Source organism: Panicum hallii, chromosome 5 (genome assembly GCF_002211085.1).
Source record: "Panicum hallii strain FIL2 chromosome 5, PHallii_v3.1, whole genome shotgun sequence".
In the NCBI taxonomy this organism is placed as follows: domain Eukaryota; kingdom Viridiplantae; phylum Streptophyta; class Magnoliopsida; order Poales; family Poaceae; genus Panicum; species Panicum hallii.
In genome coordinates this window covers 6676451-6704404 of record NC_038046.1, presented here as the reverse complement: position 1 = coordinate 6704404, position 27954 = coordinate 6676451, and the positions used below count along the sequence as shown (strand labels likewise).

The following is a 27954-nucleotide window of genomic DNA, read 5'->3' as shown; positions in this document are numbered from 1 at the left end:
TCCTCCACGTCACGCCCTGCGCATTCACTGGTTCGTACCGTAATTTGTTTAGCCGCCCATCCCTCTCGTCCGTTTCTTTAACCCCCTGGTGACCGTACCTGTCCCGTAACCCCGGCGAGCATTCGCTGAACCCAACTGTTGAGCCCCCACCGGTCGTGCTACACGTGCGCCTGGAAAGGGAGAAGTACCAGCCGTGACGCCGCAGGACGACCAGCCACTCGCTCGCCCAGCCTACCACCTATCCGTGATAGGCTCACTCACCCGTTGTCTCTTTCTTCGTATCATCGCGACACGTTTTCCTGTTCGATCGTCACTGCTCCATGATTTGACCACCAGCTTACTGCTGCTGCTGCTGCTGCGCCGATGGCCAGATCGGAGCCGACCGGCCCTGCTGGCGGCCAGCGAGGCGGTTGCTTGCTTGATCGGGTCCGTGCGGTTTAGAGGTTTCCTTGCTCCCGATGGAGATATCCGGAGGCCATCCATGGCAAGCATGCCTGTCCTGTCCATGCACGAAGCCATTCACCGATCCGTCGCCAAGCTTTGTTGGTTTTCTTCTGTCGCGGCTGCGGCGATCATTACTCATGACCAGTCGTTCTGGAATCTTTCTCTGAAGAAGGGGAACCCTATCCCCCGCGTTGCTAAAACAGTCGCAGTTCTATCTGCGCCGCTCACCGGATAAGCCTTTGCCTGCCTCCATGACATGTCACCGTTGGAATCAATTGAAACCCTACCCCTTTCAGCCACAGCATCCACACAGCTTGGTTACTGGCTACAGTTCGGTCGCAGCTCATGCACCGTCCTTCTGGAGTAGTTCCTGACCGTTTCAAAGGAGGCCAAGACCTAGCATGCGAAAGGGAAACTAGAGAACTAGTAAAATCTTTATCGTCCCTTGATGTGAGCTACGTCGCTTTCTTGCTTATTAGTAACCGCAAACTGTGAGTTTCTACTTTCTGCCGGCCGGAATGCGCGTGTGCGTGCGTCATTGACACCACTGATTATTAAATTAAGCTGATTAGGCTCCGCCAACCCCTCTTGGGTCCCTAAAATGCCGCGTATGACTGCGCAATGCAAGTACTCCCTCTATATACTCCAAATTGTAAGTCGTCTAAGCCAAACTTCTCTAGTTTTGACCAAATTTATTAAAAAAATGTACAAATAATATATATCTATAACATCAAACTAGTTTGACTAGATAGAGAATGAAATATATTTTGATAGCGCATAATATTCATAAATTTAGTTAAAATTAGATAAATTTGACTTAGGACAAACTAAAATGACGCGAAGGTTAAAGCGGATAGGAATATCCCAAATTCAGCCATCCATTGACTTGCGCGCCAAGCTCTAGCAGACAGTGCTTCATTTTCCTGGAGGAAATTATGCTGCTACTTCCTAACACCTGGGTCAAAAGCGGAAGAGAATTTCTCGTAGGTCGGTGTACGTTTCCGATTGTTTATAGTAGTTAAGAGTATACTGTATCCGTCTCTAACTTGCCGACCTACATCTCTTTTGGTCAAAAACACGAACATAGACGACGAACGGATTTCTTGCCCAGACCATGATCATCGTCTAGTCGTTTAAAAATGAGAGTTTTGAGCCTAGTTTTGTGCGTATGCATGAAACTAACTACAGGTGGAGCTGTCTTGTTTCGCATCAGGAATTCTATTGGAAGGTTCTATAATAAGATAGATGGTGTCTGACCATCCGCGCAAGTGGACGTGAAAACCTTGCGCGACTACTATGGGTCAAAGCATTGCTGCCGGCCAGTAGCCAGGGGATGATGCAAGCTGAAAAAGCGAGCCTCGACCAGGGGTCAAAGTCTGACTAATATTAAGAATCTAGTATTGACAAATGATCTGGCTAATTAATGCAGGATTTTTCTAAAATTAACACAACTGCTAGCTATAGCAGCTAACGATGTTTGCAAATGAAGACACAACTACAGAATTGCATGGTAGCACAGAAGAACTGTAGCCCTAACAGATCGATGGCGCCGATGGATTTTGACACCTGGTGAGATAGCACACTTCCAGTTCAGTAGCTGAACCGTGCGTGTCTGGATGGTTTATTTGGTGTCGGCTGGAAGCAGAGGAGCCCAATCATTGACGTTGCTGCTGCTTTGGCGGAAGCATTACATGTCTCACACAAAACAGAGCTTTTGATGGCCTTAATTACCAGGCTTCTTCGGAGGCCAAGAGCGCTCAAGGGCTCAAGTATTGTTGTACGGTTAGTTGTGCTCCCTCCCGATCACAAATCTTAACAATTTAGGGCACCAACATGGTCTACAAGCGGATATATAATTTTGACCATCAATTTCTATAAAGATATATTATCTTAAACAAATAATATATTATGAAATTACTTTTCATGATGAATCTACTGGTATTTCTAAAACTACATATATGTAATCGAAGTAACAACAAATAAAGACAGTGAACTAGCACCGGCAGCGGGAGTTAACTTTATGCAAGAAAAAAAAAAAGCACCAGCTGATCGTAATCTTAATATATGCAAGCAGGTACATGGTTTGTTAAGTATATACTCCATCGTGAATTTTCTTCTTCGAGGAACATAAGAATAATAACTAGGTCAAGTACTAGTAGTACTCAAAGCAAAGAGATCGAGGGCAGTGATAAGCAAGGCCGTTTCTTTGACGAGAGAATCCAGAACGAGGTCTCTGCGCATGTTGGCGAGTCAAGTGAGAAAGCGTGGCTCTAACCAGTCAGCACACCTGGGGTACTACGGTACCTAATCACGCTACGCGAGCATTAGAGTCCCCGTAATAATATGTTAGATTCTCAGAAGACCGTGTAGACAGTGTTCTCACGTCCCGATCGACCTTTATCAAGTCAGCCCTCGACGAGCATATTCTCTGTTGTCGCGTGCAAACGGCAATCTGGATTAACAAAAGTGTGTGTTGTGTGCGTGTATATATATGGAAAATCCATTCTATACGCACTCGTAGCTACTTTCATATGTATATTTCATGAAGATCCAACGAAGAGCATATACATGAAGTATGTGGTCATACTAGAACACCTATGATGGTATATACGTTGGAAAAATTAAAAAAAATAAAATCAGAGGTTATTTTAACATCCACATGCAAGTCACTTTGTTATAACGACCTAACACTCAGTTTCCATAAGTTTTGGTGTATCTTGTGAAGGACCAATGTAATTAGCCTCAAGCTTCACACATCTTATCAGACATATCATGAGGATGGCAGTACGCGTTATGAATACTAGCAAATATGCCCGTACGGAGGAAAAAAAATCTTCACACACCTCTAGTATCTGATAATTTGATTTGTGACCCACATTAATTATTAAAAAATTACAGGGAGATTTAAGTGTGACTTTATTGCAAAGTTGATATATTATCAACAAAATGTATTCAAGGGCATGGTTGAATTTTAGTGGAATATATGAAGGGATGAATTTTCTTGGAAGGAATGCAAATTCACACACTGAATCATCTGGCATCAGTATCAGTGGAAGTATGGTAAATGGTATTAACCTATATCTGACATTGTTTGATCATCAATGGACAATGGCTTAGAAGCGATGTCAAAGAAAAGATATGATGACAAATATCGCTAGATACATGTTACAAACAAAAATGCATACAACCAAGTCGCGATTTTGGAAGATTGTTATAACATGGTCAGGGTCAGCAGATTGTGAGTCGTTTGTAGCTATTCGGTATTTCACTGTCCACAGCAGCACTCCAAAACTTGAGCTCCTCCTCTAAATCAAGCGAAATGTTTGCTGGGTTCCGTATCCAAGTTAACGGGAATAATTGCCATGCCTTTCCACTTTGTGAAGATTGCTGATCAACTTGATTAAGATAAAAAAAATATCAGAAGCATACTGAACGACACAGTGCCATATGCTTCCATCAGAAGCAGTATCATCTTCTCTACAAAGAGGTTAAGACTTCTTTTATGCAGAATATTTAGTGCGAGAGAACTTCTCAACCGTCCGTAAAAAAATAAGGTGCTTGTACAAATTATTCCTGCAGTAGTGCACTTACCCCGAGCAGTAGCATGCATGAGGCCAATTTACGATTGTGAATGGACCAAACTCTAAAACTCTTTGGCAAGTTTATCAGGGTAAAGCCGACTTAGCCAAAAGGCTAGCTACGCGGCAACTGAGTTGTGTCTTTTTAAAGGAACAACTGAATTGTTTAGTCAACAGGCACGGGGGGTGTTTGCGACATAAACCTTTGCTGGTGTTGAACTATAAGAAAGCCACATGCACGTGGTTATTTGAGAACCCCGTAGCTAACTAGCGGGTAGCTTCTTACGAATTTCCGAGACAATTAAGCTAGCAATCATAGCGATTGCAATCGAGAAGTACCCGATAGCATCAACCATTATTCCCGCTGCTTTAGGAAGTGCACCCAGTTCATATCCGAAGAACCCTTCTCTTGCCTTTAGTACTTTACATACAAAAAGCTTTCTAGTTTATATACGTAGGGTGGCGGCTTTTCTCCCACCCGGCCCGCGAGTGCATTGAACTCGAGACGGGTGAACCTTCGGATGATCAGGAGCCTTATCGGATTACCGGAACCGTGCATGCACGTTGACCTCCTCCCCGGAATAAAGCGGAAATGTTAGAAGTTTCATACGTAGCAGTCAAACCATCACACAAGGCGGAATATGTTTTTTATATTATTGAAAAAAATTATTCCAGCTTTAGAAAAAATTTATTCCGCGTCCAAGAAAATATTTCAAAAAATCACCCAAGCATAATCTTATTTTGAAGATTTCATCACAAGAAACATAGTGGTACAATTGAATTTTAATTTGTATATATGGTTTTAGAAAATATGACTGCATGACATTTTAACCGCCAGTAGCAGACGTGACTTGTAATACCCCCGGCCGAAAGGGATCGATTCCCCTCTCGTCCCGCCCGCCCGGGACACTCGTCTTTTCTCTCTTTTCCTACCTCTCGGAATCGCGCGCGCCGGCGATGCGTGCATGTGTCGTTGGCGCCGCGCGGCTCCGTGCTCGCTCTCGCTCTCGCTCGCTCGGCAACCGCGGAATCGCTGACCGCTCACGCGTCCGGCACATTCCGGGGGCCTAATTATCGAGGGGAGAATTAGAATACGAGCGATACGGCACTGGGATCACTCACCGGAGCATAGAATACAAGGGCTCGGCAGCTGGGGCTTGGGCAGCAGCAGCATGCATGCACAGGAACACCGCACTGAGCTGCGCTCCAACACCGAACCCATGTGATGTGATGTGATGGTGATCCTGCTCGTATAATTGCGGTATAAACAAGGCCGCGGAACACGTTTTGGTGCTAACCACCACGGACGGCATCGATCGGCAGCATGTACGTACGTCACGGTACACGTACGTATGTATTGTCAATTTGACGGCCGGGGTTCTGGGTCGCCCCCGCGTGCGAGGCCGTATCTAATTCGGATTTTTTTAGACGAAGTGTATCTAATTCGGATTAGCTTAGCTTAGCTTAGCTTATCGGTGATCGGCCATAATCTATCCGAGCAGCGCTGACATCGACCTTCTCCTAGTTAAGTCGCCTGCGCTTGCCACTGCTGCTGGCTTCTCTCGAGCTCCAAGGGGCGCAGAGGAGAGAGGATCTGGGGAGGCCGTGCTGCTCCGGGAGCAAACAAAACAGCGGCAGGCGTTGGTAGGTGAGCGAGATGACGCCGAGGGCGTAGCTCGAGCTCGGGCAGTAGCCCGCTCCGTCCCGGAAAAAGGCGAAGCGGAGCAGGGTGGGCCTTGTCGCCTAGCGCTTCCCCCGCCTCGTCTCCTCCGCTGACCGCTTCATGCGGCTTCCCCGCGGCTTCCTGCGCTTCGCGCCCCGCCCGTCGCCGAGGTGCCGAGCCGCGAGGGCCTATAAATACGGCAACCCGGCAGCTCACTGTCTCCGCATCTTACTCGCTCCGCGCTCCTCGGCTTCCAGCGGTTCCAGCCCGCTGGCCACAGAGACGACCTGGTGGTGGTGGAAGCCCGCGAGTGCGTGAGTGCGCCGATCATCCAATCCAAGCAGCGAGCGCGCGGCCACACGCCTCACGCTTGGGTTCAGTATGACGCTGGACATCCCCGCCGCCGTGGTCCTGGAGCTGATGACCATGGGGCAGCAGTCCGCGGCGCACCTCGGGGACCTGCTCCGGGCCGCGTCCCCGGCGTCGCCGCACCAGGAGCTCGCCGCCGAGATCCTCCGCTGCTGCGGCCGCGTCATCGACGCGCTCAGGGCCACCAGCGGCGGCCGCAAGAGGAAGGCGCCCGAGTACCAAGCGGAGGCAGCGCCGCCGCCCAAAAGAAGGTGAGATGAGACCACCGTGTTGGATCGTGAACCGCAGAGGCGTAGAGCTATAATTTCTTGGACAATTGACAAGAGAAGCGGTGCTAACGAATCGATCCGGCGCTCGGTTTCGCAGGGGCCGCGGCGCGGAGGCCGTCAAGGAGGTGGTGACGAGCGGCACGACGGTGGACGGCTTCATCTGGCGGAAGTACGGGCAGAAGGACATCAACGGGCGCAAGCACCCGAGGCTCTACTACCGCTGCGCGCACAGGCAGCAGGGCTGCAACGCCACCCGGCGGGTGCAGCGGACGCGGGACCAGCCGGCGGCGTACGAGATCGCCTACTACGGCGAGCACACGTGCCGGGGCGCCGCCGCGTGCCACCCGCAGGGAGCGGCGCCGCCGCCCGCCGTCGTCGACTTCGGCTCCAACTCCTGGGGGTCCGCCGACGCGGGCAGGGGCGGCTCGCCGGCGGCGTCCATGTCGCAGGGACAGCAGGGAGGCTGGTCGCCGTCGTCGGTCTCGGCGTCGCCCTCGTCGGAGGTGGGGCTCGAGCTCGAGGGCGCCCACGCGCACGAGTGGGAGTGGCACGACGCGGCGACGGTCGACGAGCTGATCGGCGCGGCTCCCCGCTACGGTCCGGATCCGGTGACGGAGTTCCTGGACGGGTGCCTCGGCTGGGAGGCCGTCCTCAACGACCCCCTCGACCTCGCTGGTCTCCATCACGTTGCTACGTTTCAGTAGCTCCATCACATAGCTGTGCCCAATCTGGGCAGGACAGTAGATTTGGATGTGTCGTCGCCATCGCCGTCGCTGTAGTAGAACGCCCGACCGAGCAGTAATGAGTGGCAACCCCACGAGGGTCAAACTGAAGAGTCTCTCTCAGGCTCTGTTGGTGAGTAGAGCCAAAGCACACCAGTAATAGTATCTTGTTTCGGCAGAGGGATTTCATTTGACCAACGGGGTATCACGCGGACATGTTAATACAGAAATACGTATACGTATGGAATACATTCTTTTTCATAAAAGAACAAACAGGAATGGTTGAACATGTAGAGATCTCGGGGGAAAAGATTCTTCGCTACTTCGACATTAGAAAATGGAGTCAAAAAGAAAAGGAGAAAAGGTGACGTTCACTGGAGCAGGTAAGACGTCAGCGCTGTTCCCAGCAAGAACGGCATCATGTGAAAACCAAAAAGCTTAGATTAGGACTCTCGGCACCTCTGTTGACAGACTTGGATTCGTCTATCCTAGACAACAAACACAAGGGGAAAGCGGAGCATATGTGCGCAGCGCAAAGCTCAGCAGTGTTGAAATGCAAGGTAACTAGTACGAATGAGCCGATATTCATCACGTGGCATTTTAAGAAAATATTTTTTGCAGACTCTGTAGAGCAACTGAACAAGCAACGAACAAATAGAATTCCGAACGTGTAAGAACTGCATATCAACACATGGCCTGTTAAATTCATTGTAACAGAACAGCTAGAGCAGGAAGGGATCATATGTCTCTGACAACAACTAGAGCAGGAAGGGATCATATGCCTCTGATTGTTACCAACTTTTCATCCACCAGATGTAATTGAATGCAAGCAACAAACTACATAAAAGAATACCGCTCGACAGTTTCCGCTAAACATTGAACGCGTTACAGCACAACTATTTCCCCCATGCCAGTAAACAACTGAAACTGAAACAGCTACCTAAATCATGACCTTTCAAGGTCATTTATTAATGTTGCTCAAGGCTTACCATCTATATTACATGAGTAAAGGAACGGAATGCGGGCAACGAGGCCAAGTAAGCAGGCAAGTTCTTCTGAATCCATGTGCCACCATGCAGCGACATCTAAGACACGAAACGGAGTTTGACTGAATGGAACGCTGAAGGAATAGAAAGCAGAGGGCCATAATCTTCCAAGTCCAACTTTCCGGTTGCCATCGGATTCATACCAGTGCTGCATAGTGCATGCGATTGAACTAGTTAGGTTATCAAAGTGTATAGATGATGTAATAGTAGTATAGTATGTTTGTGCAATGCACATGGGAAACCACATAGAACCAAGTGATAATTGTGTCAATCAAAGTTACCATTAGTTCGCAGAATCATTCTTGCTGCTGAGATCTTTGGGAGCACCGGTCGCAATGCGGTAAAAGTAAAAGGCTGCCACCACCCCACTGCAACACAATTCAAAATTAGTCTCATACATAGTAACTAATTTATTTCAGTGCACAAAAAAAATGGCCCTAGTTGTTACACAGGAAATAAAAAGCTTAAGCACTGAAAGATAAGGGAACAGAAACCTGGCACCCAAATCAAGCTACAAGATGTCTAAGTTGATAAAGAGTGATCCATAACCAACTATCCATCTATGAGATCAATAATATTTCTCTAATCCATGACATCAACTATCGTATCATTAATATGTATCCATGCTTGAAGAGAAAAGTTCTTCATGTTTTGGGAGGATATGGAATTATGGATAGACATGTGCTACAAGGTAAACTAATGCACAGCAGGAAATTTTATGGGGAAAAACCCAAAAATCATGAAAATGTATCGAAAAGTCAAGAATGAAGTAAACATCATGTTCTTAGTCATGCTTTTACTGCAATGACGCTGAAAGATTGACAGGGGGTAGTACAAAGATAGAATACCAATGGATCAAGAAAGACAGTTCATTTATTAGGAGACAATATAAATTGAGAGGCTTATCTATCAGAAGTCCAGAACATCACTGGTTACCAGAAAGTTCAAATGCAAATGGATAAGATCTTCTCATCCAAGTAACATTATCATAAACCGCTAAGTTTTTCGATGAATGTATAATACTACAAACAATTATACTAACCTGAGGAGGACCATGAAAATTTTCGGGAACCAGCAACTCTGTAGGGTACAAAAAGGACACGCCAAATTAAATTCTTAAGAGCATAAGAAGAAAACATCACAATTTTGTTTTTTTGATACAGTCGCTATCAATGCTACAAAGTATACCTGGAGTAGAACTGAAAACTCCCTGAAGAAGATGATACTAGCAATAGCTGCACAGGCCACAAGTCAAACATCATCAAATTACTAGCTAGAAGCCTAACAATTTTATGGCTTATGAGAATTTGAGTGACAATTTGGTAAGTAAATCACAAAATCATGATGAATAGTTAACCATAAAAAACATAACATCGTACAATAATTTCAGAGCATGTTTTATTTCAAAAGGTTGAACACTCAGATGCTATGTACCTGACCAATAGTTAATAATTTTGTATTGTGGCATCCAAATAGATCAATAAAGAAATCTCATCCGAACTCAAGGTACCTAGATAACAACGATGTTTTTTTTGTTAACAGTAAAGGAAATGTGGTAGTATAAACTTTAATCCAGTTCAAACCACGATACTAAGGTTAGATATCAAATGGTAGAATGGTAGGTCTGTTTGTACAACAAACAAGAGTAATTCCTAAATCCAACTTGCACAGGAAACTGGAAGTACGAAGTTTTCAAATTTGTCAATGTTATGCTTTACCAATATTATCATTACTACTAAATTAACCTAAAATATTCATTATAAGTTACAAATTTAAGATGCAGCAGATACAAAACCTTATGAAAAACAACCTCTGTTCTTTTGTCGTGGAATACATGAAAGTTCAATTCAGTGTTACAGAAACCATAGTAACAATTCATAGCAGGAAGCAGCCACTGAGTTTACTTTTATTAGAATTATGTGAAATCTGATTATGCACAACAGAACGGTAGATATATAACCTCGCTAAGAAAAGGCTACTAAAACAGTGTATATAGAACTTTCCCTGACAGCACAAGATATAGGAAGAAATATTATAGTAACCTATGCCTATCAAATTAACATAATTAGGTGAACATAATATAATATCAAACTTTGAAAAGGGCACATTAGATTCTAGGAACAAGCACAAAAAGACACTGTAACTTATTAGTTGATCAAGCAAATATTAGTTTTGTGGAAGCTAACGTTCCAAATTTGATACTGCACAAGCCACGAGCGATCCTTCTATGTTGTCTTCTATCTATTCTACCCTGTTCCTGTTGAGGTTACAAACTTAAATGTATGTTAAATAAGCATACGCAGCATGCATCTCAGGACAAATTAAAGACCACTAAGATGCTTCTCCACACGTTCCTAGATCACGAGGAGGCACAGATAAACTGCAGAAAGGCAAAGATGATGGTAGAAATGAACTAACCAGCTTGCCCTTTCAGCAGAAGACGAGGCCGACGTCCTCCTTCTCTTTGTGATCTCAAACTTGAGATACCCAGAGCCAACAATGCAAAGCCAAGAACAATTCCAAAACGAATTGCAGAGGTACTTCCAGTCAACATGAAGTTGAGGAAACCCCCTACGGTGAGAAAGGTACCTACAGGAGACAATGCAAGTGCATGAACAACTGTAACCCTACCAGTTAGTATGAAGTTATGGCAACAGCTAATTGACAGCATGGCTGAGAGTGAAATTAATTTGCATTGAAAGTTCCTCACTGTATAACAATTTCTCAACTTCAGAGACTGAAATTAATTTGCACTGAAAAATCCACCACCATGGAGCATTGACATACCAAAGGGAATGCCCACATGATAATCCTCATACTCTGATGGCCAATTCAACTTTCCAAGAGCCCTGAACGTCGTCGTGATATCCTTGATCGAGTCTGGGGAGTTCCGGGCTGCCATCATTAGATACTCTCGTCCCTCCTGACCAACCTCAGTAGCGATCACGCTCAGGTCCTTCTGCGCCTTGTCTGCCTGTATCTTCAGCTTATCAGCGGCCTCCAACAGCACCTCCCTTGTCCTCTTGGAGTAGACATCATACGCCTGCATTGAGAGAGCCTGCATTCGCAGGGCCTCGGCCTTGAACTGCTCCAGCATTACCTTCCAAGCTTCCTGAGCCTCCTCAGGCTTTATTTCCCCCTTGCTGTTATCCTTGTCATCGCCCGTCTCTGAACCCTCCTGAATCAAGCAGCAGGATAGATAATTTGAGCACCCAAATTCGGCCAAGGAATCACGAAATTTATCATAACAAACTGATCAAAACATCGGAAGGGACCCAGCCAGTAGTCGGGATCAACACCACCCTATGACAAGCATCTCCCATTTGGCAGATACTCTACTCATCGCATTCAGGGCAGTCAAATAGGGCACCTGAATAAACGAATTCGTCCAAAATGTGCGAGTACTTGAGGCAGCACAGAGAAAATGGGGGACCAACTGAAACTACGCGGATCAGTGAGGCGGAAACAAAACAAACACGCCCGCGAACAAGGGAATCTCGCCGCGGGAACAGCAGCACGCGCGAGGATCTCGGGAGAGAGAGAAGGTTTGACTCACGGTTTCCTCCCCCGCGAAGGCGGCGACGACGCGGCGGGGCGCGCCCCTCCCGTCGAAGCGGTGGCCGGCGGAGAGCGCCCGGAACGAGGCCTGGAGGCGGCGGCGGGACGAGGACGGGGAGCGCGCGAGGCGCAGGGACGCCGGGGCGGAGGCGAGCGGGTGGAAGGCGCAGGCGCGGGCGGGCTGGCCGGGGCTCTGCAGCGGGGCGGGGGCGGCGGCGGCGTGGAGGAGAGAGGCGGCCATCGGGGACGGGTGGCGGCTGGGCGCCCCGCGGCTGCGCGCGTCGCCTCGGGAGCGGAGGGAGAGCTGGCGAGGGGTGGGAGCGGTGCAAAGGAATGGGGGAGGAGAAGGCGGAGGGGAGGGGCCGGGCGGCGGACGGCACGAAGGGAAGGGGGGTTTCTGGGGGGCTTTGGCTTTTGGCCAGTTTTGGTGGGCCGGAGCTCGCGGCTCGGGTGGGGGGGTTTGTTGCGTGGGGCGTCGGCTATCCCTGCGCTTTTCGGCCAGGGGATCCGTTGCGCCTCGCCTCGCTTTCCAGCAGGGTTCGGAGCGGCCGGGTCGTGTCCAAGTCGAACGAGGACGAACTCGCCGAGGATGCCAGCCATCCACTAGAGCGCTTGAGCTCCTCGTCTGTCGCGTGACCGTGCCCGCCCATGGAAATTATGTGCACCTCCGGCGCACGCATGGTGCGCGCACCGTATGGTTGCGCCTGCCGTTTTCTCACCGTGATTCGCTAGTCACCTCAGGTCCTTCACTCCCTGCCAAGCCCCTCCTCCCGTGAAAAACAATGCTCCACACCCCAAGTGGCGGTAAGGAACACGATGGGCGAAAGGAGAAGTAAACGTGCGCGCAAATGGCCGTTGGCCGCTTGATGCAACCCCCCGGCGGTCTCTTCACGGCTGCGTACCAGAATGCGTCATGTGTGTGCAGCGTGCCGATCGCTGGCTGTTTGATGAACATAGCGAACGATCCCATGTGTTAACGTGTACACGTGCACCACTTTATCGTCCAACTCCAAAAATGCTCTTAAAAGAACGACCCCCCAATGTACTGTGAGCTATTGCAATGCAATTCCGTGTCTCGAACCGTTGGTAGTTAGCAGACGTAGCCACTGCAACAAGAGGATCAGATATCAAACAAGTACCTTTGCATGCCTGATACCCAAGCTACCAGATTTTAGAATCAGGGCAAAACCTATGGTGAAGGTTGGGTTCAAACGATAGCAGTCGTATACTGGTTCATTTGTACCTTTCGGTCAACAAAAGGTAAACGACGGTCAGAAGAGACCCCTGAGAATTTTTCATTGTGCTTGAACAGACACTCGCAATCTTCAAAACTCCTCGGGGCGATGCCGTTGTGTGGATGTGCCATAACCGTGACCCTGCAGCAAAGAAACAGATTCCGAACACACGCTGTCTCAGGCAAACTGTCACGGTGCGACACGCAGGGCACGCAAAAGGGGTTCCCACAAGAAAGACATCGACGCTGTCTCATGCTAACTATCCAACCAAGCAAGGTATCGGTTCTAATTTTCCTGACAAGAGTCACCTGTAACTTACTACTCATACGCAATTAGGGTACCTTGGTTAACGCACAACTGATAAGAAAAACATCCCAGATCTCTTGCCCAACACGGGACCACGCCTGTGGCAACTCAAGGATCTTTGATTTGTGTGTGATTGTATACACTAAAAATTCAAAAACTCTCTGCTCAGCCACCGGTAGAGATTAGAGAATTGATTCGGATGAAATTTGGCACATTTTGTATGGGCAAAACAAGATGCAAGGCAAAATGGTACAGCCACCTCACATGTGTTCTACCACATTGATGTATGCCATCAGCATGAGGCATGCCTAATGAGCTCCTCAGTCCTCACTTAACATTCCCGTTGCGAATCGAAGATCTGCATGGACCAGCTGATGTGGTAAAGGGTATCCCTTTGAATGTTGCAATTCCATTCTCGTCGGTACGAAGATGCTGGAAGCGTGATACAATCAAGTTAGAGCTTAGTGGTAAGTTCACACTGTGTACGAATAAATAGACAACATCATTCATCAAATATTAACAAACATGGTATTTGAATTATTAGTATCTGATGATTGAGCATGTTATGTTAGCCACAGAAACATCCGATGATAATTGACAAGTGATGGAACACCATATCAAATAAGCCATTGCTAAAACCATACCGGGGTAATCTTGTCCAGCTGCTTTTTCTTTGGATTTAGAACATCTTCAGGCTTCCCATCAAACCTACATGCAAAAAATAATTTAATTTGAAAATGACAAAACATAGCCAGTAAACAAGACCATTGTTAAAAATGCAAGCCAATACAAATATTAGCTCCAGAAAAACAACCCAAATAAAATCGAAAATAAGATATATTAATTTCAGAAGTAACCACAAGAATGCAAAATCTTTATTCTACAAGACCCCGTGCACCCAAACAAAAATGTCAATCAAGCTGACTTGCAATATTCCTTTCCTAAAATGGCAAAAGAAACTCATGCATGGCTTCATTTAGATTACACTTGCAAGTTTTAACATTATTCTTATGAGAAACTTAGTTTGTACATCTTGACTAACATATTCACGAGACAAACTGGGACAACCGTACAGAATAAATGCTTTATAGAACAGCACTAGCAAGTCTTTAAAGAGAGTATATATTGTCTATAAGAAATAGTCCTTACCCATCAAATGAAATGCGTTCTCCAATCTTGGCTCCTTCTGGAGGAATCAAAGGCTCCACAGCAGTATGATCTTCAGTTGAAGCGCACAGGACCTGAGCAGAAGTTTAATACCAAAAAGAATATCTCAATAAAAATCTCCCAACAACAAAAGTGCACCTACAGTTTGGACCAGAGTTAAGAAACTTTAGTTCAATGGTACTACTTTGCTGACAAGAGCATTTCAAATTAGAATAAACATATATTGTTTATTATTTTCTTCAGTGAAAAGTGTTACACCATTATGTTACCTATTTCTTGTGTTAGGGAACAGCAGACAGTAAGACTTGCTTACCTCCATGGTAGTCCCTCCATTTTACATTATTATAGGCATATATTTGTTCATCAGTACAAGGCTTATTTCATAAACCAAAGCAAAATGTATGCTGTTCCCTATTTACCCCTAATAACTACTTCATTTTTAACTTTAAATGCTTAAATAGTTACATCCATGCATTAAATATAGTCTTTCTAGATAGTAATGAAGGGTAGGGTAGTCATTTTGAATAGTTTATTGGTCTGTGTGTATGGAGGGAGACAGGGAGTAGTATTTTGGGAAGTTTTTGATAAACCAATTAGCCTACTACAGCCGCATTTCAAGTTGTTTCGCTGAGCTACACAAATGCAAACATAATATATAGGACATACCAATCCAGCAGACATGACATCCCTCAGCTTCCCAGGCTTCACATTCGTGATCAAGACAACGTGCCGATTCTGAAAGGGGGAAAATGTCACGTGTTTATAGCAAAACCTAGCCACGGATAACTTCAGAGAGCAAAATGTTTGAAAACAATAGTTCCTTCTTGCTGCTAACTACTCACAGTAAGATCATCAGGGCTGCAGTACTTTGCAAGACCACTAACAACTTGACGCACATTACCATCTCCCAAATCTATCTCCTCAACCAAAAGACTGCCCAATGATCAATCAGAATGTTAGATTGAATACTACAATAGAAGCATTGAGAAAAATCCAAAGCATTGCGAAAGTGTGAAACTAGAGTACCTGTCAGCAGATGGATGCTTCCATGCTTTACGGATAAGGCCAACCTGAATATTCAGGATACTGATATTGCACTCTGAATCTTTGTCTGCAGTTTTCTCCAAAGCTTTCTCTGAAGCTTTCTCTGCTGTTTTTCCTGCAGACTTATCTTTCTTCTTCTCACCAGAGGTTTTGTTGTCTCTCGCAGTAGTAGGCGTTTCCTTTTCAGGAGCCTTAGTCTGAAGCCAACCAAGAAAGTAAATTACAAACTTATGAAAAAAGGACAACTTCTACAAGAAAGTAGTCTCAATAAACGAACATAAAATCAGCACTGCTATTAGAAACATGTAAATGACTAAAAATGTCATATAAACTAGTACAAAACAATAAGAGTAGCACATTTATTTAGTCCATCAAACTTTGTGATACATCGTACATGTAACAACATAACCACAAAGGTGCAATGAATTTAAATATGCAATACTGACGCAAGAAACTGTAGGAAGAGAGGAGATGAAAATGCCAGAAAAATTACACTCAAATATTTACAGTAGCATGAGCCTGCAAATGTTTCCAAGAGGTACTGATCAAGAAGACCGGATACTGATAAGTGCGAGAACTAACAAGAATTTGTATAATGGCCGAAAAAACTACCTCCCCTGCAGGTTTCTTCTTGGAGTCAGCACTTCCATTTGACTTGTCAGCAATCTTCTGTCCGGAAACGGCTTTCTTTGAACTTGATTCAGTGTCTCCTTTATCAGCTTTCTTCGGATGCTACCAAACAGAAAAAGGAAAGGTTCAATTACTTCAGTGATCCTAAACCAACATCTTTCTGAAGAATGTTTTAAAGATGACCAAAATAGGTGATGTCAATTTATCATCTTAGCATCTCTCTGCGGATATTTAACCAGCACAATAGTAGCATTGAAACAAAGTTGCATCAAGCAAAGTATGAGAAGGCACAGAATTTACCATACCAAACAGGCAAGCACATACATAAATTTTAAACACCATAAACAGCATGTAAACAGAGTTCCAATTTCCAGTTGGCTGATATGATAAACAGATTCAATAGTATAACATTTCGCACATTCCCAAAAAAGTTACTTACAGAAGGTGGAGCAAAGACAGACTTGGCCACATTTATCTTTTGCGAAGTTGTACCAAAATCAACAATGTTCTGCATCATAGTAAATATTAACATGAGACACCATCATTGAATGAATGCTCCCAGAAAGGAATGTGAAAGATGGTACAAGTGAGCATCCCTTTAATTACAGATGCCAGTTTTTGTAAAAACAGAACATGAGACTTCTAGCAGCACAGAGTCACTGGTATATTAATAGAAATAAGCTACGAATTTTTGTAAAAGATTGTGAAGATAATAGCACAGCAGGCGAACACTGCACTTGTGTAAGTGATATGGCGTAAAGCATTAAAACTCAGTCTGCAAGGGGCAAGCCCCCCCCCCCCCCCCCCCCTGAGCATTAGAATAAGAAGAGGGTCTTCCCACGTAGACCGAGAAAATCCCTGAACCCCTACCCCACCCATACCCAGGGGTCCGTAGCCCGTGCCTTTTCCCCGTGTGAGAGCAGGTCGAGAGCAGGCCAGACCTTCCTTTGAGCTTTGGCGTGAAGGCAGACGAGGGGATTTTTTTAACCCCAGCCTAAAATTCGCTCCCACGGGGAGTCGAACCCAGGACCTAGGGAGGTGCTGCTGAACCCAGCAAACCAACTCGACAGGTGGGTCATTCGCGCGTAAAGCATTAGTTGATTATAAAATGTGCAAATGCTAGATCTGTCAAAATAAGTTGAATTAATTTTGGATATCAGACAACATCAATGTATTACAAAACTGGCTAATTTCATTTTCAAATATTGTCGGGGGTGAGATGAGGCATCTCAGAAATGATAAATTAATAGCCTAGAATAGTCACATTCCAAGGATATCACCATAGGGTCCCGGGACTTGAACAAAAATGTGGACCTCGTTTTCAACTCTGAGTTGAAAAGAAATTCTAAAGCTGAGCAACACATGGAACCATGACAAGAAGATTTGCATTCAATTGATCCTTTCTTCTACAGAAACAGTAGTATTTCATATGGGCAACAGATAGAAATAAGTTAGAATAAATAAATACAAAGGTTTATCTCAAACCTGAATGTAGTCCATCCACCGCAATACATGAGGAAATTTCTGTAACTCGCTATCGCTGACATGAGTCTGAAACAAGTAGGGAAACTAAAATTTATTTATAGGATAAGATACAAGAATAAAGACACAAAATAGCACCCATCAAAACATGTAATATTTCAAACTAAACCTTACAAAGTCCACTTCAGAAAAAAAAAAGGCGACTAATACTCACTCAGTTACAAAAATAGATGTTTTCATGACTAGAGAATGTGTCCTTGTCAAACTTCTCGTGATTTATAAAGCAAAAAGGTTGATGAGTCAGCAACACAAAAAAAATTAGTAGAGTAGTCATTAATTACTAACACCAAATTATACCCAGCAAAGACGAGAACATGTGTACAAGAACATTGTTTTTGGTGTATGAGAGAGGGAACAAAAAATGGCAAATTTGACGTGATGAAAGTTGTGTCATTGCACAAACTGTGGTAATGTTACATCATCATACCACGAAAGCTTGAACAGTAGCAAACACCACAATATCAGCAACTGATGGTTTAAGACCATCACCAAGCAATACAGACTTTTGGGACAAATCCTGATTCAGATTATCAAGCAACGCATGCTGTTTTCCATTGCTCCCAGCAAAATCACTGGAAAATTTTACCCACTTCATCACCTATCAATGAAAAAAAAAAGGAACACGTGTTACATATGCAGTAGCATCTAGCAAGTGGGTTTGGTGTATCGAACCGGAAAAGGTCATTACCTCATCCTGAGATGATTTCACAATATGTGAAAACAGGCTTGCAATATCACTCTCTTCAATATTTGTATTGGATACAGTGCTCTGTAGAATTAAGAAAATAAATTAGTAACAACTTCCAGACAAATTACAATCCTGCACAGATAATGTTTTTTATTTAAAATTTGGGCAAAGCTTATTCAAATAAACAAGCATAGAGAGAAGCAAAAAGAACAATAAATATAGGCTTCCAGAGTTACACCACAATATAACAAAATAAGACAAAATCATTGCTCTCCATCAATGTTGCGCATTGTGCAGCGGACAGGATTTAGGAGCTCTACAAAAGATAAGTGCCAGAATACAAAAGATAAGTGATGCAAAACAATTTCTTTAGACCCGATGTAAAAACAAAGTTAACAGGTTAGCACTGTACCAAACCATGAGAAGGTATGGATTCCAGGGATAGAGTTAAGCATTATCATCATACCATGATGCATAAACAACTGAAATAGTAGCATGCAAAAGTAATGAAAATTACACAAGTGGGATTTCATCATTTCAAGCTTCATCTCCATGTGACAGTGTGATTAAACTACACCATTTTCGATTTATGGTGCAGTCAGTACAAAACATTGCAGCTAACTAGGCTGTTCAGCTCACATGCCATCTTGGAGACTAAACAGTAAAAACCCTTCGTGTAGTTAGCTAAATTTTCGATTGCAGCACGATTCATCAGCAACATGAACCATGAGGTCAATTCCTGATTTGTGTAACTGTCAGATGTCAACATTGGATGCATACATGGAGGGTCCACACTCCGAAAAACGCTGAAGCGATTACAGATACGTGAACGAATATCTTCCAAACTGTATAATGCACGAAACAACCATACCCTAAGAAGTACATCGCGCTAAAACTATGACATCTAACCGACGAGACTACTCAGACATAACTTTTGGTGAACTAAACCACGCCTAAATCACCGAAAATCTGCATCCGCAAATCTCTGCCCGGACAAGAAAGACCAAAGAAGCTGCCTACAGAACTTAAGCAGGAAGCACCACACGGCAAAAAAAAAAGGAACTCTATCGCATGATTCGGTTCGAAGCAGCCAAAATCTAGCAGCTGGAGGTAGGGCGCTTACGGGATCGACGTTGAGGTGCTTGCATAGCGCGTAGGCCATGACCCGCTTGGTCCCCGTGAGGTCCGCCGCCGCCGCCATTAGCACGGTAGGGAGGAGAGGGGTGGAGGAAGTGAAGACGACGGGGGTGGATGGTTTAGGCCTTTAGGGTCACCAGTGGGCTGCTAATCCAGTCCTTGTGTTTGGGCTGTATCGAGCTTACTCCCGCGTGGTGTGGGCTTGGGTTCTATAGCTTGAGCGAATTTGGGCCGTGACGCTTCTTTCGGCCAAGTTTTGGGCTTCTTCCTATTTTCGGCTCTCCCAACTCAAGCAATGATGAGCCATGTTTATAGACAGCCCAAATAAAGAAAAAGAACAAAAAAGTGCATCGCCTTTCTTTTCACATTATAATGTGTCCCTGACTGAGACTTGTGCAGCTGGCAACTGGTCGCGGCATGTGTACGCTCTCACGCTTTCCTCCGAAACCGAAGATGCTATGCAATGCAGCAACGCTCGTAAACAGACCAAGTCAACGAAGCAACGAGGACACCAGGGTAGGGGACGACACCCTCACGCCCTCGCCTCGACTCTCGAGGCACGATGTCCTGCGCCGCTGTCGAAGGGAGGAGGTGGTTGACAATCTGACGCGAGAATCTAATGCGCCGGCGGGCCGCTCGCGCCAGATGCGATGTGCCGATGCCCCCCGCACATGGGCCGCTCGCGCCTCGCCCCGGAAACGAGGGCACGCGGGCGCGCGGCGACGGAGATGCCATTGCCAATGCCATCGGGGGCTTGGTGGGGCTCCCAGCATAGCATCGACGTGAATGCGACGGCAGCGTCGCCGTCGGTGCTGTTCAGCAGCCAACAGTGCCGCCGGTAGCTTGATCAGTTGATCTCCTGCCGACGACGCAGTCTGTTCCGGAGCAGAGCACAGTGCCGCCGCGTGCTCTGGCGATGCCGATGCATCGGAAGTTCTGTTCAGAATTCAGATCATGGCGTGCAAAGGCGAGGTCGAGACGCGACGGCTACACGCGGGCATGTGGTAGGGCCTCGGCCGCGCCGGTGACGACCCTCCCTGACGCCGGCTGGGACTGGGCGCCATAAATGTGCCCACCGGTGCTCGTCCTCGCCGGGGCGGGCATAGCCCAGGCGCCGTCATAAATGAGGCCCCCAGAGCCCAAGGCCGTGGTTGGTGCCGATGGATTCCCATGGAAGCGATCGAGTGGAAGGAGGAGCACGTGCATCAGTCGGGAGGATGCGGTGGTACGCGCGACGCCTTGCCGTGCGCCGCCGGCTACGCAGCGAGGCCTCCGCCGGTCCGCCCGTCGGCAACGGTCGAGGCGAAACAGACGGGGCGAGCAGCTACGAGCAAGGCAGGCCTTGCCCGTTCGCAGCACGCGGCTCATGCACAGTTTTTTTTTCTCTCCCAAGGACTGGCTCATATAGGGCTTTTTTTATAATATCTCATATATAGTTTAATTTACTAGTGCTGTACTAGAACCTAGCTACTCCAGCTGGTCAATCACCGCGAATTCAGAAAATATACAAAGAGAGGGCTCATGCCCCTCTCTTCTTCCTCCCCCTTCTTCTTCATTCTTTATTAAAAAAATAAAGAGAGGCTTAGAGGGTATCCAAGAGATAGGGGGCTTGATCCCTCTAGCCCTCTCTTAGATCCGCTCCTGTCAATCACGTACTCCCTCCGTCCCAAAATGTACAACTCTCGCTTCCCAAAGAGTCAGATAGTTTTAAGGTTGATAAAATTTATACAAAATATTATTAATATTTATGTCTCCAAATAGATTTAGTACAAAAATATATTACAAAATTAATCTAATAATATTTATTTTGTAACATAAATATTAATATTATTTTCTATAAATTTGATTAAATTTGAGATGAGTTGTACTCTATTCTTTTTCTTGATAGAGTAACGTGCAGCGCAGGCACGTCATACCTGAGCATCCATAGATAATAGAGGAGGTTAAACAAACAGACAGCTAGCGAGAAATAAAGGTGAGGCTAAGGTTGGTAACGGACGGGCTACGCCTACCGCCTACGGCTTCGGGGGGTACAAATTTTTTCTCCGTAGGAGAAGCACGTAGCCGTCCGCCCGGTCGGGGCAGTGTACGGGTCAAATCTCTTGAAGGTCACTCCACTGTCCACTCGCACGGAGCGCGTGCGCGCGAGCTGAACCGAATCTTCGCAACAGCAACGCGACAAAAAAACTGGCCGGGGATCCTCACGGCGCCACCCACGATTCGCTCTGACCAATGACGCTGCCGTCCCGTCTCGCACACAGAGTCTGATTCACTTCGTTACTTTGTTCGAGGAGTTTGCCTATGTTTTGTTTTGTTTAAAGGAGTGTGCCTACTGTATGTTGACACTCACGATTCTTTTGTCTTGTTTTGAAACAAAACAAGAGAACTCCTGCAGGGTGAACAGTGTGCAGTTCAAAAGATGAATGAAGTCAAAAGAAGAGAGGATGCGTTGGCATTTCTATAGTTCCCTTCCAATCAACAAGTAGCCTGTGGACGTTGCTTGCTTCCGAGTGAATCAAAAGCAATACTCTCCCCCACAGCACTACTCTTAACCTTTCTGTAGGGTAGGCTGCAGTGCTGCACTAGCTAGCTAGGAATGCTGTGAGTCCGCGAAGCAGGACATCGGGGTACTCGATTCCCCGTGATTAAAGCAAACGTAAGTATACTTTATTCGCTCGTCATGACATGCTTCGGCTACACTCCTACCCCTGCTTACTTGAATGAAATCTCTATCATCATCACATGACACCCCCTCGAACGCTCGCTCTCAGCACGCAGACCTCGTCCTTCCGGCCGCTGTTCAGCTGCCGACACGTTCGATGAAACGCCCGGCTACGACGTTCAGATGATCCCAAGAAGTCCTTTCGAAAAAAAGATGATCTCAAGAACAGATGGATGGACCGACCTTTTGTTGGGCACTCGATCCGCCCTACGAAATGGAGGCCCGGAAAGGCGCTTGACCTGACTGCCTGTCGCTCCATGATTCCGTTGTCCGGCCACCTCCTACCTGGCGATTCGAAGACTGGCGGGTGCCGTGCCGCGGTGGAAAGGTGGTGTGTGCTCCATGCCTCCATCCATGGCTTCCCCACCCGGTCGGCAGCCATCATCCGGCGAGTGATGTCGAGGCCTTTGCGCCTCGTTTACTCCTCGCGACGAGCGGAACAGACCAGACCAGACCAGATCAGATCGGCACCGGCGCGGGCAGCAGCGAGGTGCATGCTGCCTGCTGCAGCGCTGCTGGAATTATTGCACTACGGGGAGGAGGAGGTGGCGGTGGAGGGGGAGGTGTGTGAGGAGCAAAAGGGTAGGCGATGTCTTCAATTTTTTTAACCAGGACCTTTCAATTCCCGCGGTGAAGGCCGGTGGCGCCGGCGGTGAGCCGGTGACTGCCCGGCTGCCGGCTCTTTTGGAAGATTCAAAGGGCAGGTGATGTTTGTGGTTTGACCCTGGCTCAGATGACTCTCTGAAGGCATGCCTTTTCGACGGGAAAATAGGAGTGCTTCCAGTTTGTTCCGTTACTAGAAATTCGCGATTGGTCTAACACCGAATGAGTAAAAAGAAATGGCTAGCAACTAGCAAGTTAATCTGTTAAAAGTAACAGGGAGCAAAGCAAGAAGACAGATCTCAAATGAAGATGTTGAGCAATTTCTGTCAAACAAAAGTCGCACTATCAGCAGCAGAGCCGCCCATGAACATCAGTCACCTGGTTATGCCGGGTATATCACCAGCCCTGGCTCGCATTGCATCGAGTCAATACCTACACGAGCTAAGTAGTAACTATTCCAACCAAGGAACAAAAGAATTTTCAGAGAAGCAACACACGGCCTTTGCATCCCTAAAACTCTGAACACATTACAAGCATTCCACTCTCTGCACTGCACTGGCTGCACCACCTTCTCCTCTCTTCCCCAACGGGCAATCATATATGCATCTCAGAAAACAAAAAAGAAAAAGGCTCAAGGCGAATTAGAACAGAGATCCTAGATAGTGCTCAAACCAGCTCTTCCTCGGCACTATCTTGAGGACTCCTCACCAGCTCGAGTATGCTCACCACCTCGCCCATACCAGGCCGGTTCGATGGCACCTGCGAGGTGCAGACGAGGCCCAGCTTGATGATGGGCAGGGCCTCGTCCATGGGGAACTCGCCGCACAGTCGCGGATCGATGCAGTCTTCCAGTCTGCCTTCCTCCAGCGCGCTCCTGACCAAATCACATAGCACAACCACGTCGTCTTCCAAGTACTCGACGGGCCTCCTGCCCGTCAAGACCTCCAGCACCAGCACCCCAAAGCCATATACGTCGCACTTCTCGGTGATCTTCACCGTCTTGCAAGCAAATTCTGGGGCCATGTACCCAAGTGCGCTCTGGATCTTACTGCTCAGCACGTACCGGTCCAGCATTGGCAGCAGCTTGGCGAGGCCATAGTCACCCACCTTTGGCTCCCCATTGCTATCCAGTAGCACATTGCTTGACTTGAGATTGTAATGGATGACCCCATGCTGGTGCAGGTATGTCAGCCCTCTGGCAACACCGAGGATGATATCAAATCTCTCCATCCAGGAAAGTGAGTTATCTTCATTGCACTCATGCAGGTGTTTGTGCAGGTTTCCTCCGGGCAGGTAATCATAGATGAGGAGCTGCAGTGATGAAGTCCAGTAGAAGCCTCTGAGCGCGACAATATTGTGGTGCCGCACCTTGCTAAGCATCTTTACTTGCCGCTCGAAATCATCCTTTGACTTGACCAAGCTAGAGACAGTAAGCTTCTTGATGGCTACCGGCTGTCCGTCTTTGAGAACTGTCTTGTAGACTGCACCAAAGCCTCCACGCCCAAGCTCACAATCCTTATTCAACAACGCATGCCCACCAGCGCTGAACTCAGGGCTGCCCTTACCAAACATGACAAGCTTCCCGGAGCTAGCATCATTCTCCGGGGACTGGCTGAGGTAATCATCAGATAATGCAGTAGCAGGTGCTGAGCGGGAGGCAGCTGCACGGGCACGGACGCGGCGGTTCAGCACAGATATGGTGATCACTCCGATAGCAATTGCAGCCCCACCCGCAATGGCAATGAGGGTGGAGATGCTCAGTATGATCTTCTTGTGATGCGTGTTGTTAGGTGCACTAGGTGCAGCCTGAGATGAAGGATTCAATGAAGAGTTGGGGTTGAGCACAATCGGCTTTGGCAAAACAGCACTGCATGAATCATTCTTCCGTGAGCTACAGAGACCAGAATTGTCCATGATGAAGGAGTCAGGGATGTTGTTAAAGAAGCGGCTATTGGGCAGATCCCCTGTCAGCATGTTGTGGGAGACGTCGAAGATTTGGAGGCTAGGCAGATTGGATAACTCCACTGGTAGGGTCCCGTTCAGCTTGTTCTGAGAGAGATTGACCACCTGGAGACTGCTCAGGTTGCCCATGGTGCTAGGAATTGGCCCCGTGAGGCTATTGTGTGACAAATCCCTGCATTGGAAGAGCACAGATCTGGTTTAAAACGATTCAGAATGTTCAAGTCATAACTAACTACAGTACCACTAGCACTGAGATAACAAGTGTTCCACATCCTGCTGATGTAGACCTTTGACTTCAGTTTTGAGTGCATCCAGATAAAAAAAAAATGATGACCGGATACTGGGATGCGAGCAAAACAAGGTGACAACACAGACCCATAAATTGCGGGTTGGGGTTCCAAACAGAAAATACGACATCACTGTCCTACATCACTTTCTACAACGTCTCTGGAACCTAGGAAACTGAAACAAATCAAAGCAGTCAAGAAAGCTAAAATAAATAGGCCTAGTCAACTTCACTCACAAGCAATCGCAATGACGTCAAATTTCATTCGACAATATGGGTAAAAATTCAAGGAAAGAAAAAAACAATTTACTTACAGTGAAACGATAGAGCTGCAGTTCCCAATCTGTGCGGGGATGCGTCCCGTGAGCGAATTCCTCCCCATCCGGAGGTCCCGGAGCGCCACCGCGCCGCCAATCTCCGAGGGCACGGTTCCGTCAAGTCGGTTAACGCTCAAGTCGAGCACCTCGAGCAGCCTCATCCCGCCAATGCCGGCCGGCAGCTGCCCCGACAAGGAATTCGAGGACAGGTTCAGAGACTGCAAACCCGCAAAGGCAGTGATCCGCGGCGGGATCTCGCCGGAGAACGCGTTGCTCGACAGGTCCAGCACACGAAGCGCTATTGCAGCGTCCTCGGGCACCTTGACCCAGCCGTTGAGCTGGTTGCCGGCCACCGAGACGCGCTGCAGCGGCAGGCCGAACATCCACCAGGGAAGCTCGCCGGTGAGCGCATTACGGCTTAGGTCGACCTCCACAAGGTTCTTGCAGTTCGCGATGGTGTAGGGAATGTCGCCGGCGAATCGGTTGCCCGACAAGTCAAGCCGCTCCAGCGCCCACATTTCGCCGATCCACGCCGGCAGCTCCCCTGCAAGCGCATTGCCACCGGCGCCGAGGAACCGCAGCCCGGTCAGCCTGCGGAGTGAATCCGGCAGACCGCCCGTGAACAAATTATGCCCAAAATCCAGTGACTTGAGCAGCGCCGCCTCGCCGACATCCGCCGGTATCTCCCCGGCGAGGAGGTTGCGGCTCAAATCCACGTCCCGCAGCGAGCTGCTCCGGGGGAATCCGCCGGGCACACTCCCGGAGAGCTCGTTGCCGGAGAGGTCGAGAGAGCGGAGCGAAGGCAGCGACCACAACCCGTCGGGGATGGGCCCGGCGAGGCGGTTGGATGAGAGGTTGAGGGACACGATTGAGGCGCAGGACGCGACGGCGGGCGGGATGTAGCCCGAGAGCTGGTTGTGCGCGAGGGAGATGGCGCGGACGGAGCGGCATTGGGCGAAGAGCTGGGCGGGGACGGGCGCGGCGAGGTGGTTGGAGGAGAGGTCGAGGGAGCGGAGGCGCGGGAGCGCGGCGAGGAGGTTCGGGAGCACGGGCCCGGAGAGGTTGTTGCGCGGGAGCGCGAGGGAGAGGAGCGCGTCGAGGCGGAGCAGCGCGCGCGGGAGGCGGCCCGAGAGCGACGCCGCCGGGAGCGCGAGCGAGGTGACGCGGCCCGTGCGCGCGTCGCAGCCGACGCCCGGCCAGGAGCAGGGGCGGTCGTCGTCCTCGGTCCACGTGGCGAGGCGGCCCGACGGGTCCGAGACGCCCGTCTTGAAAACCACCAGCGCGAGCACGTCGTCGGTGAGCGCGCCCGTCGTCGCGGCCGCCGCGAGGAGCAGCGCGGCGAGGGGCAGGAGGAGCGGGCAGGCGGCGGCCATCGCGACGCGGCGGGGCAGGAGGAGGAGCGAGGAGGGTGGAGGGATCACAGCGGCGCTCTGCCCATTTGCGCGGAGCAGCTCCGGGGCAGTGCGGGGAGGAGTGGGGTGGGGGCAGTGGCGTAGCGCAGCGCGGCGGAGCCGTGGGGAGAGAGCCAGGGAGGGGAAGCTAGAAGGAGAGGAGGCCCCCCTTGTGCTGCTATTAATGTGCTACGAGTAGAACAAATAGGAAATGGACAAAATGATCTGTTTCCTCGCTTCCATCCGCTTTTGCCCAAAAGGATATGTTTTTCTGGAAAACATTTAATTCCATCGTAGCAATGTAGGCAAAAACCATATCCATAGCGACGAATCCGACCTAAATCCCGAAAATTTCATAGATTTACCTCATTCAATTCAGCTAATCATTTGATAAATAAGGCAAAAGGAAAAAAAGTAACAAGGATTGGAGAAGTGGTTAGGCATCTCTTGCCATGGTGTTATACTGTGCGTGGGTTGACAGTATTGTGCAGTTCGGCCGTTCCAACAAATTCGATCGCGTGTGGCATCGCTAGTTCGCGACCACCGTCATGGTTAGCGTCGCAGCAGCGGCATGCTAGAATGTTCATTTATTTGCCTTTAATTTCTCTTAGCTGGAGTGGATTTACTGGTATTTATCTTAAGCATGGCGCTCCTGATTCATTGCTAATACCCCTTTATGCCAAGTGCGCCTCAAATCTCTAATGTATTGTCAAAATCATTCTAGTGACAGTGCATATCGCAGCAAGCATAGTATACGGGTATGCTGCGATCCGGCTGTAATATTTCTACTTCACAGCATAGCAATAAAATAACAATACGAGACAACAGTTGAACCAAAACTTGATTTTCCTGACTGATCACCATTCAGTAATTCACCGGAGACAACGAGAAGTAATGACAGTAGAATAAAAAATGGGTTTCAGAACTGAATTAACCGGAAGTAATAGATTTTTTGTGCCGATTTACCTTTGAATTCTGTCCGACCAAGCAATTAGCCCTGTTTATGGAACTTCAAAACAAAAGCGTGCGTCAGAAATTTGCCAAAGTTTAGGGCCTGTTTAGATGAGTTTGCAAAAACGCAAAAAAGCTATAAACGCAAAGATGCCAAAGGAATCTTACTAATTTGAAGTACTAAATGAAGTCTATTTACAAAACTTTTTGCATGGATGGGTTGTAAATCGCGAGACGAATCTAATAAGCCTACTTAATCCATGTTTTGCAACAGTGATGCTACAGTAACCATCCGCTAATTATTGCTTAATCATGGATTAATTA

General features: G+C 47.5%; 4 protein-coding genes across 4 annotated transcripts; 1 reads left to right on the top strand and 3 right to left on the bottom strand.

Moving 5' to 3' along the window:
* The first annotated feature begins 5706 nt into the window (after positions 1–5706).
* On the top strand, positions 5707–7334 carry LOC112894253 (probable WRKY transcription factor 66). Its single transcript, XM_025961895.1, has 2 exons — positions 5707–6305; positions 6421–7334. The coding sequence occupies exons 1-2, from the start codon at positions 6067–6069 to the stop codon at positions 7025–7027; spliced, it is 846 nt and encodes a 281-aa protein (XP_025817680.1). The 5' UTR covers positions 5707–6066; the 3' UTR covers positions 7028–7334.
* Positions 7335–7744: 410 nt separating this feature from the next.
* Positions 7745–12065, bottom strand: LOC112894251 (protein FATTY ACID EXPORT 3, chloroplastic). The gene is made up of 7 exons (XM_025961894.1): positions 11648–12065; positions 10879–11269; positions 10510–10680; positions 9280–9326; positions 9134–9171; positions 8373–8459; positions 7745–8239 (listed from the first exon to the last, which is right to left on the bottom strand). The coding sequence occupies exons 1-6, from the start codon at positions 11888–11890 to the stop codon at positions 8375–8377; spliced, it is 975 nt and encodes a 324-aa protein (XP_025817679.1). The 5' UTR covers positions 11891–12065; the 3' UTR covers positions 7745–8239; positions 8373–8374.
* Positions 12066–13222: 1157 nt separating this feature from the next.
* On the bottom strand, positions 13223–19530 carry LOC112895386 (methionine--tRNA ligase, cytoplasmic). Its single transcript, XM_025963337.1, has 12 exons — positions 19385–19530; positions 18262–18342; positions 18001–18171; positions 17517–17582; positions 16471–16539; positions 16014–16133; positions 15384–15598; positions 15200–15290; positions 15024–15092; positions 14340–14431; positions 13835–13898; positions 13223–13622 (listed from the first exon to the last, which is right to left on the bottom strand). The coding sequence occupies exons 1-12, from the start codon at positions 19460–19462 to the stop codon at positions 13518–13520; spliced, it is 1221 nt and encodes a 406-aa protein (XP_025819122.1). The 5' UTR covers positions 19463–19530; the 3' UTR covers positions 13223–13517.
* A 3497-nt stretch (positions 19531–23027) lies between these two features.
* Positions 23028–26724, bottom strand: LOC112891983 (probable LRR receptor-like serine/threonine-protein kinase IRK). The gene is made up of 2 exons (XM_025959002.1): positions 25286–26724; positions 23028–24857 (listed from the first exon to the last, which is right to left on the bottom strand). Exons 1-2 carry the CDS (start codon positions 26659–26661, stop codon positions 23390–23392), a joined length of 2844 nt encoding a protein of 947 aa, XP_025814787.1. The 5' UTR covers positions 26662–26724; the 3' UTR covers positions 23028–23389.
* Positions 26725–27954: the final 1230 nt, after the last annotated feature.